Source organism: Phodopus roborovskii, unplaced genomic scaffold, assembly GCF_943737965.1.
Source record: "Phodopus roborovskii unplaced genomic scaffold, PHOROB, whole genome shotgun sequence".
NCBI lineage: Eukaryota > Metazoa > Chordata > Mammalia > Rodentia > Cricetidae > Phodopus > Phodopus roborovskii.
The window spans coordinates 24355593-24371913 of NW_026126541.1; the positions used below are offsets into that span (position 1 = coordinate 24355593).

A 16321-nucleotide genomic window follows, 5' to 3' on the forward strand; every position below is an offset into this window, starting at 1 on the left:
ATTACAGTTGAAAGAAAGCATAGCGGTGACTGTGGGTGACCCCATGTTGTTGTCCTGCTAAGGCTACAGCAATCAAGGCACAAAAGAGGCCACTGATTCACATTCACTTACCTGCTTCTCCATCTTTCCTATGGCGTTTCCATTGTAAGGTTATGAAAAGTCGAGTTTGGAGACTTTTGTCCACCACTTTTTCTATACTTCATCATGAAACATGTAGAACAGTTGTAGTGACTAAGTACACACAATCAAATTCGGTAAGAAATAGGGGCCTTAGGAGTTGCAGTCTGATGCTCAACACATAAAGCACAGTGGTTTCCCCCTTAGATTTGCAAATATAATTTTTTTTGCACATTGATTTTGGTGTGTGTGTGTGTGTGTGTGTGTGTGTGTGTGTGTGTGAGTGGGGTATATGTGTGTGCGTGCACGCACTTGAATTTTGTCACCCATGCTTGTCCCTTGCATAGCTATGTAGGGCAGAACACAACTTGGAGAAGATGCATCCATGCAGCTGTGTAAATGAAGAGTCAGGGTAACAATACACAGACAATACTGTGAGGGAGGAAGAAGAACACAAAAATCCAAAAGTCTGATAGAACAGCTGAACAGCAGGAAGGCGGGGGAGGGTGGTGGTGATGGGGGGAGAGAATCATAGGACAGGGGGAAGTACTTCTAAGCTCTGTCAGTGAGGTAAGCTGAAAAAAACACAAGGGTGGAATGCTGGGCAAGACACACAACAGTCACACCTAGGCCCAAGAATTGTGTTATTTAACCTTGAGAGAACCTTAAGTTATGATGAAGCTGAGCCTTTTTTTTTTTTTTTTTTTTTGAGCTAACAGTTTTCCCAAGTGTCAGGCTAATGACCCAAAAGCCCATCCCTAGCAATGTATATCATTGATTTGGGCAGGAGGCTTACAGTAGACAGGTTGGGGCTTGCTGAAAAAGGTCTGATCTGAGGGGGGAAAGGAAATAAACTGCCTCATACATGTGTTCCTCTCATGGCTCTATGTTCAAAAAATAAAAAAATGTTCTTCCCAATAGTTTTCTCTCCAAACCTCTCTAGGATTTCTCCTTAAAACTTCCCTCTAATAATTTTCCTTCTATAGGCTCTCTCTTAAAGTTCTCTTTCAAAAGTTCTTCTTAAAACTCTCCCAGAGTCCTTACTAAAAATTCTCTACAAGCTCGTACTAACCATTCTCTCAGGGGTACCTTCCAAAAGTTCTCCAAAACTTCCTTCTAAATATTTACTAGACATCCCACCCATCCCACAAGGCCTCTAGCTTTCATAGCCATATAGACATTTAAGAATTCTCTGACAATAGGGCATGCATATGTCTCAGCCAGGAAGGCTAATAAGATATTGAGAAAAGCAAGTGTCTCAGGTCTCGTGGGGTAAATGTGACTTGCAACATTTGCTGTTAACTGATTAAAGGGGACTCCTCAGCACTGTATCAAAGAGGAAAACTAAGGCTATGCAGTGTGAGATTTTGAGACTGCAGCTCCTACTGCTGATGCCCCAGTGAAAAGGAATTTCCTTTCTCTGGTGCCTTTTTTGAGAATAAAGTAAAAAGGATATTTTCTATATATAGCCTCACTTGTAGGAACAAGTATTATGGAGTGAATACCTAGAATGTTAGTGCTACTTCTCTAATAAAAGACAATTGCTCACAGCAAATATAATCCCTAAAGGGAAATTGCAGCTGTCAGCTACCAAGGTAGCATCAGTCACCATTACTATCCCATGTATTGTAGAATGTCATATTTTCACAAGCGACTTCCAGCTTTTGTGTGCACAACTTTCCTTCCTGCTTGCTCACTAGACTTCTGTTATGGTTCTGCTATCCCATGCTGTCATGCCCAGTTCCAGGGACCGCATAAAATCCACCATCGATGAGGCGACTCACCAAATGTAAGTACAAAGGTTTCTTTTATTGGCAAGCTGCCTGGATTCTGTACACTCGGGAGCAAACAGAATACAGCTTCCAGCTGAGAGGAGTTGTTAAAGGGAAAGTTCAAAAGACTGAAAGTCTTGAGACTACAAAGCTTCCATGGTTACAGAGGATGAAACAAGGAGTGTATGTTCAGGCAGGATATTGTATGAGAAATAAGTTTGTTAATTATCTCTCGGGCCAGGAATTATTTCACACCAGTTAGTTCATGGCTTTCTGGTCTTCTTTAGAACAGAGAAATGTTGACACAGCTAGGGTGTGTTATCTGGTCTCAGGCCTGTAGTCATGTATCCAGTTCTTTGTTCAGCATTATCTGCAGCCTTAAGGAAGCTAGGGGAGCATATATATATATATATATATATATATATATATATATATATATATATATATATATGTTTGGTTTTGTTTGTTTGTTTGTTTTCTCCAATACTTGCTTTGAAATCTAACTACGTTTTTAGGCTTGTATTAATTTTTCCCATTTCAATGCCTTCTTGAGGACACTGAAAAGGAATCCTTTTCTTAATTGATTTTTATATGTCCCAATCCCAGTCCACTTCCCTCCTTTCCTCCTGGTACCCTCATTCACCTCTGACCTCCCATTTGCTCGTCTGAGAGGGTAAGTCCTCCCCTACGATATCTACTAAGTCTGTCCCATCATCTCACTGAGGCAGGACCAAGGCACCTCTCCATTCCCACACCCCTGTGTCTAGGTTGGACAAGGTATCTCTCCATATAGAATGGAATCCACCAAGTTAGTTTGTGCATGAGTGTTAGATCTGGGACCCACTGCCAGTGGCTTTATATATTGTCCTAGTCGTACCATTGTCACCTATGTTAATGGAGTCTAGTTCGGTCTTATGTAGGCTCTGGGGTATCCATTTGAATTGTATCAACATTTGACACAGAAAGGGCTTGTGATTCCCAAGACTTTTGCTTAATATAGTTCAGCTGAGGAAAAATCATCAAATATAACACATTAGCAGTGACATAGAAAAATTGGAAGAAGATCCTTGTGTCTTCTTCAGTCTGTAAGTTCCCAGAAAGTTCCTTTTGCTTACTTTCTCCAAACTTATGATTCTTATTACAGTGAAACATGTCCTGCTTTCAACAGTCTCCTTTACTATTTTTTTTTTTTGCTCTGAGATTATGCTATAGTAAGAGTTTCTGATGACCTAAAAAGAAACCTCCTTGGAGAAGACTTCTTTGTCCAGCACACTGACAGGCAGAGGATGGAAGACTTTTGTACCCAAGATACGGACATAAGGAAAAGGCTTCTGTGACTCATGGCAAGTGTCCGTCCTGGTCATTAAGTGAACAGGTATGGTTGGGACAGAAGTTCCTTCTAGACATGATGGTGAGGGTGGGAAAGCAGTGGCAGGAGCAAATACATTGAGATACAAGCCATGCAGTTCTGGAGAAAGCTATCAGAAAGAAGAGCAGGAACCCTCAGTGATGAGTCCATTAGCTTCACAGAGTTGAGCTGCATTCAGAATTCAGGGTTCATTTCCCCTGTGAGCCTCAGGGCCCTCTCATAACACTGCAGGGCGTCCTGCATGTTCCCTTTCAGTTTGTGGACTAACCCAAGGAGGCCGATGCTCTCCACAAGTTGCACATTCTGGTGAACACGTCTTTCAGCCACTTTCTCCAAAGCTGTGAGAAGTTTTTTCCAGACAAAGGTCTTTTCTCCTATCTTTAGGCCTTTTAAGTAGTGGATGATCGCCTTGTCTTCTGATTTCTGATGAAATTGTTGGAAACGGCCATATCGCAAATGAATATCCTGCTGTATGTGACAATCAACATTCCTCATGTTCAGTGCCCTCTGGAAATTTGCCTCTGCTTCTTCATATTGGTGAATTTCTGCCTGCACTGAAGCCATGTATACATAAGCCATCTCAAATGTGGGCCTCAGTTCCACAGTCCTTTGAAATTCACCAATGGCCTGTTCTGCCAATTCCTGCAAATCGTCCTGCATTCTTGGCTGCCTGCTTCTGGATGTTATCAGTTCCACCATTTCTTGCTTGTAGCAGAGCCCTATTTGGTAATGGAGGTAGCCAGAGGCAGGTGATGCCTGCAAGGCCCTGTGTAGGAGTTCAAGAGCTGTGTCTATGCATCCTTTCCTGCGATAATACTGAGCTGCATGGCGAAAGACATAGGTTTGGCAGGATGTGCTGCTGAGGGCTTCTTCAATATATGTTTCTGCTTCAGCTGTTGCTCCTGAACACTGAAGCTTCAGGGCAAGGTAAACTTTAAGATATGGATCTTCTGGATTTAAACTGACAGCCTTCCTGAGGGGTTCCAGAGAAATATCATTGTCATCCCAGTCTTTGCGATAGGCAGCAACGGCATAGCCAGTGTTGTATTCAGGGTTTTCAGGCTCCACTTCCAGAGCCTTTGCAAAGCAGGCCATGGCTCGTCTATAATTCTGTCTTCCACACTTCAGCAAGGCCCAGCCTTCCTCACAGTCCATCTCGGCACAGTCCATCCTATAGCGGAAGGGACTTGCAAATTCCTTGCAAGTCTTCCCCACCTTGTCCAGGTAGGTCTGGGCCTCTGCCATGCTACCCATGTGGTAATGCACCCAGGCACAGTTGCCCCAGGTCACCAGGCTTCTCTTGTCCAGCTGCTCCCCCTGGATCAAGGCTTCTGCTTCCTTCATGCTCTGCAGGGCTTCCTCATGCTGGCCTTTCAGATGCCTCACATAGGCCAGCAGGTTGTGCATCCCCACTGGCTTCTTGATGTCTAGGAACTCAACCTCCTCTGAGATTCTCATTTCCAAATCAGGTATGTCAAGGTCTTCAATCAGTAGTCTCCATGTGAAGTGACATCTCAGCTGAAGCAGATTCTCCTTCATATGATCACCACCAGCATGGTCTCTGTGACAAGGAAGCAGGATGATTTGTCATGTGAAAAATGAGCAGAAATTGACACCCAGAAAAGCACATTTACAACCTCCTTCTCTTTTCTGGAAAGTCTGACATTTTGTTCCTTTAGAATGTTTTTTCATTTTTTTTTTCACATCAATCTCCTTGCTTCGTTTATTTGAACTGTCAGAGACTCTGTGAGCATGACATGCGCACACCCTTGGCCTTACAATCTTAAATGGTAAGTTAATCATTTCAGTCAAGACTGGACATGGTCACACAGGTATAGACACACAAACATACATGATAGACTCCTGCCTTGAGGTTTGGAACCCTAAAAACCCATTTCCCTTTTTTCACTGTCTTTGAGCCTTATATGTACAAGCACATGCCACTTAAACTGACCTTAATAGAACCAGCCCATGCTTTAAAAACTGAATATTGAGGAAAAATCATTGCAGAGTCTGCACTTTCACTTCAGACATAATCAAGGTACTGGTATGATGTTAGAAGTAGTCTCAGAACACAGGGACATGATCTCTGCCTTGTGACACCAGTGGCATGACTGTTCTCTGACCCTTTATCTCTGTGCAACTTATGTTGGGGGGGATGTTCTAGAGAGTGACTTAACTTAGCTGTCCTCTGCTAAAATGTATGGATCCCTACATTTTAAAGATGAATATACACATTTCATGCATTTTCCTGTCCCTATAGAGCAGTACAATCACTTTCCAAGTTGATGGGAGATGTCATTCTGTATATGTTTCTCATACTGGTTAATAATAAAGCACTGTTGGCCAATAGGAAAGGAAGATAGGAGGGACTAGGAGACAAGGAGGAAATAGGAAGTAGTAAGGAGGGGTCAAGATGGAGAGTCTGGAGAAAGCAGTATGCCGCCGGCTCCCTGGTAAGAGAAATACATAGATCAGCAGAAATGGGTTAATAATTAAAGGCAGAGCTAGCCGATAAGAAACAAGTAACCGGGCCAACAGCATTGTATCAAATACAGAGTCTCTGTGTATTATTTGGGGCTGGCGGCGTGGCGGCGGGACAAGACCAGTGGCGGCAGGCGGAAAAACCGTAGTCGTTACACCAAGTGTGTATCACTCATGCCTCACTATCACACCATACCTATCTGTGCTATTGGAATAATGTTAGTATTTTCCACACAGGACTTTGGGATGTAGTGAGACCACAAGTGTATAACATGATTTGCATTATAAACTCCATAAGTGTTTCTCACTTTTCTATAGGTGTCAAGGACATCATATAGACTCTAATCACTCATGGTTAGGATAGAGACCCAAGATCATAAAGCTTTGAGACATATCCATGCTCAGAAGGCATAAAAGCCCTTGGTCCTGTTGGTAGTTGTCTCTTCCAGAGACCAGAGTGGCCACTATGCTTAAATCATCTCACTTTGGTTTTCACCTGGCCATGCCATGTTAGGAGAATTGTTCTTACAGCGAATCCAATGTGCCAATAAAGCAACCTTGAATAAGACAGAGTTAGTGATTGCCAAACAGGGATTAGCCATTACATTGGTGGGAGACTCTGCAGGGTGACTAGACAGCAAAAAAAAAAAAAAAAAAAAAAAAAAAAAGAAAGAAAGAAAGTTGGGTGATATTGCTATTAGGGGAATTTCCAGGGCTAGATGTTTCAGGAAAGTGTGAAGAGAGGGTCTGATTTCCTTCAATTTTTTGTGGTCTTTACTTCAATTTCTGACTCCTGAGTTCTTATTATCATAGAGCAAATTAGGATTTCATTTCATCTACAATGCCAGGAATAGTAGATTACAGGTGTACTACCCATAACAGAGCGCACTAGCTATGTGCTCATTAAGGTTGTCCAATAGAAACAGACAGCCATCTAGACACTTCATGAATCTCCCAATTGGTCAGGTTATTTCACCCAATCCTCATGCCTCCATCCACAAATGTTATAAAAAACACACTCAGGACTATTGATGCCCTCCTCTTCCAGGTCCCTCTTTTACAAGACCACAGTGGTTTTCATCCTTTCTAATGCTATCAGCCCCTAATACAGCTCCTCATCTTGTGGTGACCCCCAAACATAAAATCATTTCATTGTCAGTTCCATACTGTAATTTTGCTACTGTTGTGAACCATAATGTAAATATGTGATATGTGACCCCCAGAGGGATGGTGACACACAGGTTGAGCACCTATAGGAACTTTGTCTTCTTTCCCTCAGTGACATTCTCACTAAATAATAATAATCTATCTGAAAACACTCTTCTGTGTTGCATTAAAATCAGTCTTGCGTAGCGGAAGTCCAGAACATAGCAACATTATTGAGGTTTAATAAGGATCAGGAGAAACAGATAGGCTGAATAGATGTTTATTCAGGGAGAAATACATAGACAGATAAACACCAGCAGGTTCCTGGTCCCAATGAAGCCTCTAAATGTTCTCCTATCCCCATGCTGCAAGCAAGAGAGCTCCTGGAGCTCCTTCCTCAGACTTAGTTCCCCCAGGTAACATCTGCCCCTGTCCCCACCCCCAATGGGTGTGGTCTGTGTCACAGGTGCGGACAAAGTGAATATCTTACTACACACCATTGACTGAATGGAAGTTTTGACTGTGAGCTTGGACTCACTGAGTCCTGAAATAAAATTTGGTTTAGTGTAGACACCTTCTGTCTAACTCAAATCCTATTTCCCTTTGCATGAGGTTTGTTTTAAATGCAGAACTTCCCTAGACATTATTGGCTTGAGGACCATCTAGTGCATGCAACAGGAACAGAACAGTGACTGAAATGATGTGACATTTGGCCAGGATTGTGTTTTCCCTTTTTACCTGTAGAAACTACAGATCCATGGAACCTTCCCAGTCAATGAAGAGCCCATTTCTCTCCTTCACCTGGCTTCTTTCAGTATGCGTGTCTTATACAACTACAGTTAAAGAACAAGATAGGAAACTGAGGTAGTTGCAACCACACAAGGAAACCTGTCATTTGTCCCCTTAATAATCAAACTTTTGAAACAGACATCCATCAGCAGATGCCAGTTCCTCTAACACTATTGCCTCAATTTTCTGCTATACCCTTGCAGGCACATCTGTAACCTCAAGCCCCTCACATTCTTAGCCTTGGCAACTGTAAACTTTGTCATTGTCAGTGTAATTAGTCATTTCAAGAATGCAATGGAAGTGGAAAATGACACAGAAATGGTTGTGGGATTTGTGGAAAATCAGTTACTGCAAGAGAATGTAGAAGGTTGAAGAAGGGTGGATTTTACCCAAGGAACACATAAAAGTTATAAATACAAAATGAACACTGAAAATTCTAAAATTATATAAGACAAATTAAAATAGAAAATAGTGGAATTATAACCCATATTCATGAGGTGGGGCAGAATTCATGTGGTTCACTAAAGGCCCATGCAGGGAAAGCTGTTACCTCCTAACTCATGGAAGAAGATGGCCCACTAGGTGGAGACCTAACCTCATGTCCTCCATTCAGAGCTCTTCTAGTTGGGAAGATTATTGAACTGGCTAATGATCCACTCTGGAAAGGCAAGTTTACGTTCAGTCAGGCTAAAGAGATAGGAGGAAAACTTATCCCTTTCATGAGCTAATAAATTTTTCCCCCCAGAATTTATTCTTCCCAGAGTGCAATTCCTAGCAGCTGCTGTGAGTTTAGGCTGGGCCAGCCTGCCTTTTTTGAGCCCTGACCTGGAAAGGTTTATCTATTCTGTCGATTCTCTCCATACTTCTGCTTTCTTACTCCTGTAAAGATCCCCTCCCTGACATGTAGCTGCTTGTATACCATGTGGCTGTCCTTCAAGAAGGTTCAATCCAATATGCATGCAGATTTCACCCCCTTCCCTTTTCTTCTGTATTCTCTTCTTCAGGGTATCTGCTGAGATTGACAGCTTGCCTGCTCTGGGGATTTCCATTTAAATTGCAATAAATTATCCTGGAGCCCCCCCCCCTTTCAGTCCTTTTCTAAATTCTTTAAAATGGGACTAAGTACCCTAAGAGAGTACCCTATTTTCAGCTTCTCAGGAAGATGATACCCTGACAGACCCACAGAATCAATGTAATCCTTATTATAGAAAAATGACATTTTTAAAACAAAGTTTATCACCCTTAAGTTGTATGATATCCCTAAGACCTTGTAATAATAAAACCAAATTTGAAAACTTAGAATTGGACTATCAACCTAAAATAATCAACTCATTATGGTGTCAGCATGAGTACCCTTGTAAAAAAAAAAGGCATATGTACCACAGGGGATGGGGTTACAAAGACCCAAGAGACAAAACATTAGTTGCATGGCTGAGCCCTTCTGCCTAGGCTGCCATAGGAAAATCCTATGGACACACACACTTAACCCAATAGAACTTTGGTTTTTGGTTTTACCTTTTTTCTTTTTTTTGTAATTTAGCAAGTTAGAAATCTCAGATTAAATTGCCTGCCTATATAGCACCTCACCTAGCCAGTGTCTCTTCCTGACTTGCAGAGGGCCACATGTCTGCTCCATTGTCATGTGACCTTACCTGTCTGTGACATGAACTCCGAGTGTGCATGTGTATGTGTTGTGTCTGTGTGTATATGTGTACAATTGCAGTAGGGCATGGGTTTTAAATAGATCTGGGAGATTTCAAGGAGGAAAAAGAAGTCGTTTTTTATCAATAACTAACTACGTTTTAGGAAACTCTCCTATACTGTTTTTCCCCCAGTCTTCTTTTTCATGTGGCATTCAAAGTGTGTGTGTGTGTGTGTGTGTGTGTGTGTGTGTGTGTGTGTGTTATTGCAATAACAATGAACAAAAGAGGGCCTGGATTTCAAACAAGACAGGGAGAGTATTATAAGGGGATTTCAAGGAAGAAAGAGAAAAAAGGGAAGGGATAAATATATTTAAATAATAATAATCTCAAATATGTAATTAAATTAAATCTCAAAAATAAAAATTTTATCTGGAAGAATACATTAAAGAAGGTTAAGAAAAAGAAAAAGTAAACATACAAAGAAATCATTTTTATCAATACTTAAGTATGATCTAGGGAGCTCTTCTAAACCCTGTTCTTTCCTCAGCCCTTCTCTCCATGTGGCATTTAAATTGTGTGTGTGTGTATGTGTGTGTGTGTGTGTGTGTGTATGTGTGTGCCAGTGTAGGGGGGTTTTTGGGGGGAGGTCTGTGTCTGTGTGTGTGTGCGTGCATGTGTGCGTGCGTGCATGTGTGTAAGAGATGCTAACACCAAGGCATGCATAAGGTCAGATAACAACTTCAGGCACTAGTCTTCACCCGCTTTTTTTTTTTTTTTTTTTTTTTTGAAAAGGAAAGCCAAGTGGTTTGCCTCTCTTCTCTCAGTAATAGCTCCAAGATTGCAATCCTCACACTGGCCTGGGAAACTTTACCCACTGAGCCACCTGTCTAGCACTGTTCTATGCCCAAGGGGAGCAATTGTGATGCTTCCTCCCCTCTTTCACATGGCATTTCAGATCTCTTGGAGAGTGGCTTGAGATGTGGGCCACTGAGAGAGCAGCACAAATGACCATATACGAAGCCTGTTTTCAGAGGAACACTGGCAGTCCTTCCTTCCCTAGGCTTCAAGTAATGGACAGAGGATGCTCAAAATGTCCTTGATGTACCAACCTGGAGAAGAGACAGGGAGGGCTCTTTGTTCACATCATCTAACCGTCATGACCTCTTGGCCCAAGTCCTTCTTGGACTAATCCATTCTAACAGATTGCTACTTTGCAATGAAAAGTTTCTATTTATGTTTATAATGATGTGGCCCTGGTTTAGTTCACTGTCATTAAACACAATTACTTGGATATTTGAAACGTGCCCCTGGGAATGTTTGGCAGTTGTTACCGTATTCAGGTCTTTACCTATAACATTTGGTAAGCCAGGCTAGAAAGAGATAAAAGTATAAGAAGTTTCTGTCCTCTCTCTCTCTGTTTCTGCCTGTTTCTCTCTATCTCTGTCTCTCTCAGAAATAACCAAATGCATGGGTAATCCTTTTCTGCACCACTTAGAAATGACGGACAAATTTCTGTTGGAAGATTAATCATGGCCCAGGGACATCCGATTCAATCCTGCTTTTCTTTGCTTTCCCTGCCTGTAGCAGCACAGAGTTAGAATTAGAGATTGTGCCCACCTCTTTTGGGAGATAAAGCCATTAGTAGGGCAGCTCAGAGCTCCTGAACACTGGTCACCAGCTGTCCAGGGAGATCTGCCTTGACTGGGAGGCTCACCAGGATCCTTCTGGGAAACTGTGCCCCAAAGGGGAGACAAGGGCCCATGTGCCTGAACTCTTGCAGCAGGAAATCTGAGCAGCCTAGAGGCAGTAGCCATCCATGTGGGCAACAGGCACAGAGGGCAGCCAGGACCCCTCTGCCCACATGGTTGCTCAGGATCCCTGTGCAGTTGCAGACCTCAGCCTTCCTCACACTGCAGGCACTCAAGTGCACACCACAGTCCAAGCCACCTGCTGGAGTGATGGAACTGTGAGACCCAGGGACAGCTTGTCACTGACCCAATGACTGTTACTGTCACTGACAGGTCCTCTTCAGCCTTTTGTCCTCTAGTTACTTTAGCTCCACACTCATCCACCACTGTGATCTCTATATTCTGTCTCATCGTACAATAGTATTTCTCAGCCTCCTCCATACTCATTTACTATAGATGGTCCTATGCATAAAACCAGAAGAATAATTAGAATAATTCCCCAAGTCAAGAGATACTAACTGAAGTACTAGCTTCAGTGCAAAACAGCTCTACTGACTGGTGCTTTAAGCCCGAAAGATGATTTCAAACATAAAAACCAGAGCCAGTCACATAAATAAGACCCCATTTGATGCCTAGTATTTCTTGTATTTAATACATGTTTCATATGCATTACATATATGTCATATGTACATATAGTTGCATATATAATATATGGCCAAGTATATTGCATATCTTGTTGGGGGTGCTTAAATACCTCTTGTCAGAAGGAATTATATTTCTGTTTTTGTTATTTAATCCTGGTAGCTAGAAAAATGTGTCCTGTCCATTGGTTAATTCAGCCAGGGATAGGTAACAAGGCACCTCGCGCAGAAACCTTGAGCAGCATCTCAGGAGATCTTAGGGTCTGCTGGCTACATCCCAGGACAATGAGGGGTTGGGGGGTCAGGAGCTGGAAAGGAGGACACTCTTACCAGCGGCTTCTTTTTGGAGTTACGGTGGTGGGTAGAACATTGCCTTGTCCAATCCTATAGGTGTTAAAGGTAACTGTCTCTCAGTGAGATATGCATGCTAAAATCTCACTTAAGTATTTTGAACTACACATATGAGACAGTCTTAAATACTACAGCAAGCTCCCTTTCATCTATCCAGCCCCATGCCCACACTACTGCCATTAAGCAAAACCTCTGGACCCTAAGGTCAATTAGCATTCTTGTTTCCTTTTCTTCAGCAAAAACAGAAGCAAAAGGAATATAAACAGATTCAGTCAGACCTGGCCACACACAAATGTCACTCAAACTGCAGAGCAGGGAAATCCTCACCCCATGGTTGCTGTGAAGGCAGCAGCAGTTGTCTGGGTTTTCACCAGAATAGGGCTCTTCAGAACCCTGCCTGGACTCTCCGCTGTCTTGTCAACTTTTTCACCAACTACACTCTGAGACAAGGGCGTAGAAACAGCTCTGTGAGCTGTGATGTGCTCTTGTAGTCACCAATAGGAATCTGAAACTGAAAAGTGAAATTAAATCCTACAGGTTTCTACTTTGGGAAATTGAAAACTAACAGGCATTGGTCTTCCTGCTCTCTCCTCTGCACCAATGTGGAGGAGGCTGGAAACAGACTGACAAGTCATTTCCACTCTATTGTTCAGAGAAAGACATCCCTGGAACCAGAAAATGCCCTTACATGGGGGTTGATGGAGGTGATGTGGATATAAAGGACCCAGACTGGCATCTTCACAACGCAATTGCTCCTCAGTCAAAAGGATTGAAGTTGTGCACTCTCCCTTTGCAAATGAGGCTTTACTAATAAGGCACTGGTAGTTTTAGGATTTGATAAGATGGCACAGGGAAAGTTTGGGGATAGAAGAGTCCAACTGCAGGTCAGGTCCCCTGCAGTCTGGAAGTGGTACAGCTTACTTGGTGTGATTATCCTAATGAACTCCTGCAGGTTCCAGTTGATCACATGGAATTTTCTTTCCACTCCAGGTTATAGGACCCAGGGACAGCCTCTTACAACTGCCCACTTTTATTTCTCTCTTGTTGCTTACTGTTGGAAAATTGTTACTTTTGTTATGAGTGCTGTCCAGATTATGGTGCTTAGATAACAGTACAGGAGCCTCCGGAGTCAAGAGGAGGCTGCTTCTTAATTTCCATAGTTCTAATATTAGAACTATTGACAAGAGAAAAAGGGGGGAATGAAAGACCAAAAAATAAAGAAAATGAAGGACGGTCTGACCTGGAAAGCTAACCAATATCTGTTCCTTGGAATTTGCTAACTTCCTCTCACAAGGCCCTGAGAAAACAAGAATTCACACTACCCCTCCTTTCCTGTGAGTCAGCAGGTGGTGAATAGGGTCCTTAGGAAACAAAGAGATAGCTGCAACTCTGGTTTGCCCAGAGAAAATTAATTAGCACACCCTGAGGCCCTAAGGTCTCTTGATCAACATAGCAGACCATCCGGCCTCCAAGAGTCACATACTCAATGGACAGAGGGTTCCACCCCCTCCCTAAGCCTTTAAAAACACCTGGGCCCAGGGGGAGGGGGATTCTCTCTAGCCTGCCTGTTGGAGGAGCCCATTTGCGCAAACGTTTCCTGTTCATTAAAGCCTCTTGCCTGTTGCAGCAGCTGGACTGGACATTGAGTTCTTGGGGTATAGACCGAAACTGGAAGACTCCTCATTCTGAGGGTCTTACAGTGTTCCCCGTTTTTATTTGTACTTTAATTATTCTCAGAACTTACCCTATACAGATCGGCATGTGTTTCTGTGCCCTTGTTTTTGTGTTTATTTCATAGAGCATCCCAGCCTCACAGCTACACTAGGGAGATCATTTGGAAGCAGAATGCTACAGAAATGTGAGGCGCAAGAAATGCTGCGCTGCCATGCTGATAACCTCTCTCATGGTCCTGTCTCTCTCTTAAGTTTCCTTTCCTTTGGGGTCACAGCCTGAGAGAACACCACAGCTTACTTTCTATCAGAGAGTATTTACAAGGTTGTTTCTGTTTCTGGGTTCACATTCCTAAATCGACATCACAAGAGTAGTCTTCTGCATAGCTGGCCCCGATTTAAGAGATAACTGTCAAAGAATTTCCCAGATTTCAGATGCCTCCCAGAAGGTCTGTAAACAAGCCTGGAGATGAGCTCTAGGCTCCACAGAGCACTGAGGGAGGCCCTACTGACATTCCCCACCAGCTTGCAATTTACCAAGCCCCTTCCTCAACTTTCTCTCCATCGAATCACAAATAACCCCTATAATAGGCCAGAACACACAGGAGAGACGTAGATATATTTTACGTCGGAGCTTGGAGACTTGATAATAGCCCAAAGTGTACAGTTATAAAGAGAGGCTTCAAGAAATTAGTTATGCGTTGTTGGAAAAAACAAGAAATCTCATAAAATATGACAAACTTTCAAAAAATGTACTCTTAATTAGGATTAAAACAATATAGCAGAAACATATTATATGTGATATCTAACATTTTTAAAATGGCAATTATGTTGTTTTACGTACACAATATATACTTATAATAAATAAGTGCTTATATACTAATATACTTTTATACTTATAATTTTAAATGATATTTAAATGTCACAATAATTTTATATTATTGTAAATATTTTACAAATGAAATAATATTTTTGTATATTGTATGAATTATAATACAAAAAGTTTCATATTAATTTATTATAAAAACATGAAATAGAAGAGGGGTTTTGTGTGTGTGATCTTTTTTCTTTTGCTTTATTGGAGAATGTACAAAATACAAGACAAGATGGCTAATTAGAAATATCATGGAGATTGTTCCCGGAAAACAGTTGTGAGTTGTAGAAATATACAAACTTTACTGGTCTGGAGTGCACTTGAAGTATACTGGTCATGAGTCCCGCATGTCCATTTGAGTATCCTGTACTATGAAGATGACTGAAGCCGGCTCTTCCCTAAGTCCTCCTGCGCTTATCTATGTATGGCACATCATCCTCTTCATCATTCTTCCTGGGTATTAATCTGACACTGAGTTAGCTCAAAAGACTTGTTTAGCCCTGAATTAACAGATGGATGAGGACTATGAGAAAGAGCTTGGAGTTGAGTTTAAGAGACATCATCAAGGATTAATGGATCTTTTAACTTGGTGTTAGGTGGTAGAAAACAGGACAAGATGGAAGACTGAAGACTCATTGCTAAAAGGTTCCAGATTTCCCTAAGGTCCAGTCTTAACTTTCATGTATGTGTATGTAGCAGGACTTCAAGCCAAAACACGGCTGATAACAAAAAACTGATGGGGAAATCTCTCCATATCCTGAGAAAGACAGCCCACCCACATCTCCAAGGAAGGAATAAGATTGACAGTTGAATTTTGGTTAAAGTTAAGAACAATAGTGTGTAAGGAAGTGGTGGGTTCCTAGGAGTGACAAGGCAGCTTAACACTGTATTTTGGTCAATAAAGAAAACCGAGAGATACGGAATAATGTGACGGTTTCATTTGTCCATGGATTCAGTTACCTGAAAGTCAACTGTGATCCTAAAATAGTAAGTGAAATATTCTAAGTATCAACAATCCCATTTAACCATGAAGAATTTTAAGTAAAATTAAAAAAAAAATTCAACTCTGTCCCACCCAAGATATAAATCTCCTTGTCCAGCATATCCATGTTGTATATGCTACCTTCTAGTTAATCATTCAGTTCATCTCATTTACCAGGTTGACCATGTTCATGTTCAAATAACCCTTACTCTACTTAAGAAACATTTAAAAGCAGTTTATGGTCCTTTTCATCCGTGGGGGATATTTTAAGGTACCATGAGTTTCTGTGAATGTCTAAGACCCTGGTTAGTACCATTTTTTTCTATATGTACATACACATGATGAATTTTGCCTTTCACATTAAGAAGGTGCTTGATGGCTTACTTAATTCTTAGAACTGTTGTTTTTGAATAAGAATCTGTGTTCCCTACTTGGAAATCAGATGCTTCTACTTTGCATTGGTCCACATTGCTTCCATCATCTACAAAGAAAGCATCTCATGTAGGTTGCTACTACTACTTAGAGCCATTGCTCATATTCATATAGAAATTGTAATCTGGAAGTTTGGAAGTTTTTCTTCAACACCTAGTTTGTACGTAAGGTGAATTAAAAACATACTTTAAAAAAAAAAAAAACTAAGAAAGAAAAATGAATTTTCTCTTGATACATTTGTGTTTTTGCTACAGAATAAGTACAAGTTTTTAACCTAAACTCCTTTAATGATATTCTCACTGAAGGGAGGTTCAGTATTCTATTTGGGAAACAATAGCTGAATCTTCCTCTTTGTAGATACAA

The 16321-nt window shown here is 41.6% G+C and overlaps 1 protein-coding gene across 1 annotated transcript; it reads right to left on the reverse strand.

Moving 5' to 3' along the window:
• Positions 1-2346: 2346 nt before the first annotated feature.
• On the reverse strand, positions 2347-12487 carry LOC127233433 (interferon-induced protein with tetratricopeptide repeats 1-like). Its single transcript, XM_051199912.1, has 2 exons — positions 12328-12487; positions 2347-4819 (listed from the first exon to the last, which is right to left on the reverse strand). Exons 1-2 carry the CDS (start codon positions 12330-12332, stop codon positions 3433-3435), a joined length of 1392 nt encoding a protein of 463 aa, XP_051055869.1. The 5' UTR covers positions 12333-12487; the 3' UTR covers positions 2347-3432.
• Positions 12488-16321: the final 3834 nt, after the last annotated feature.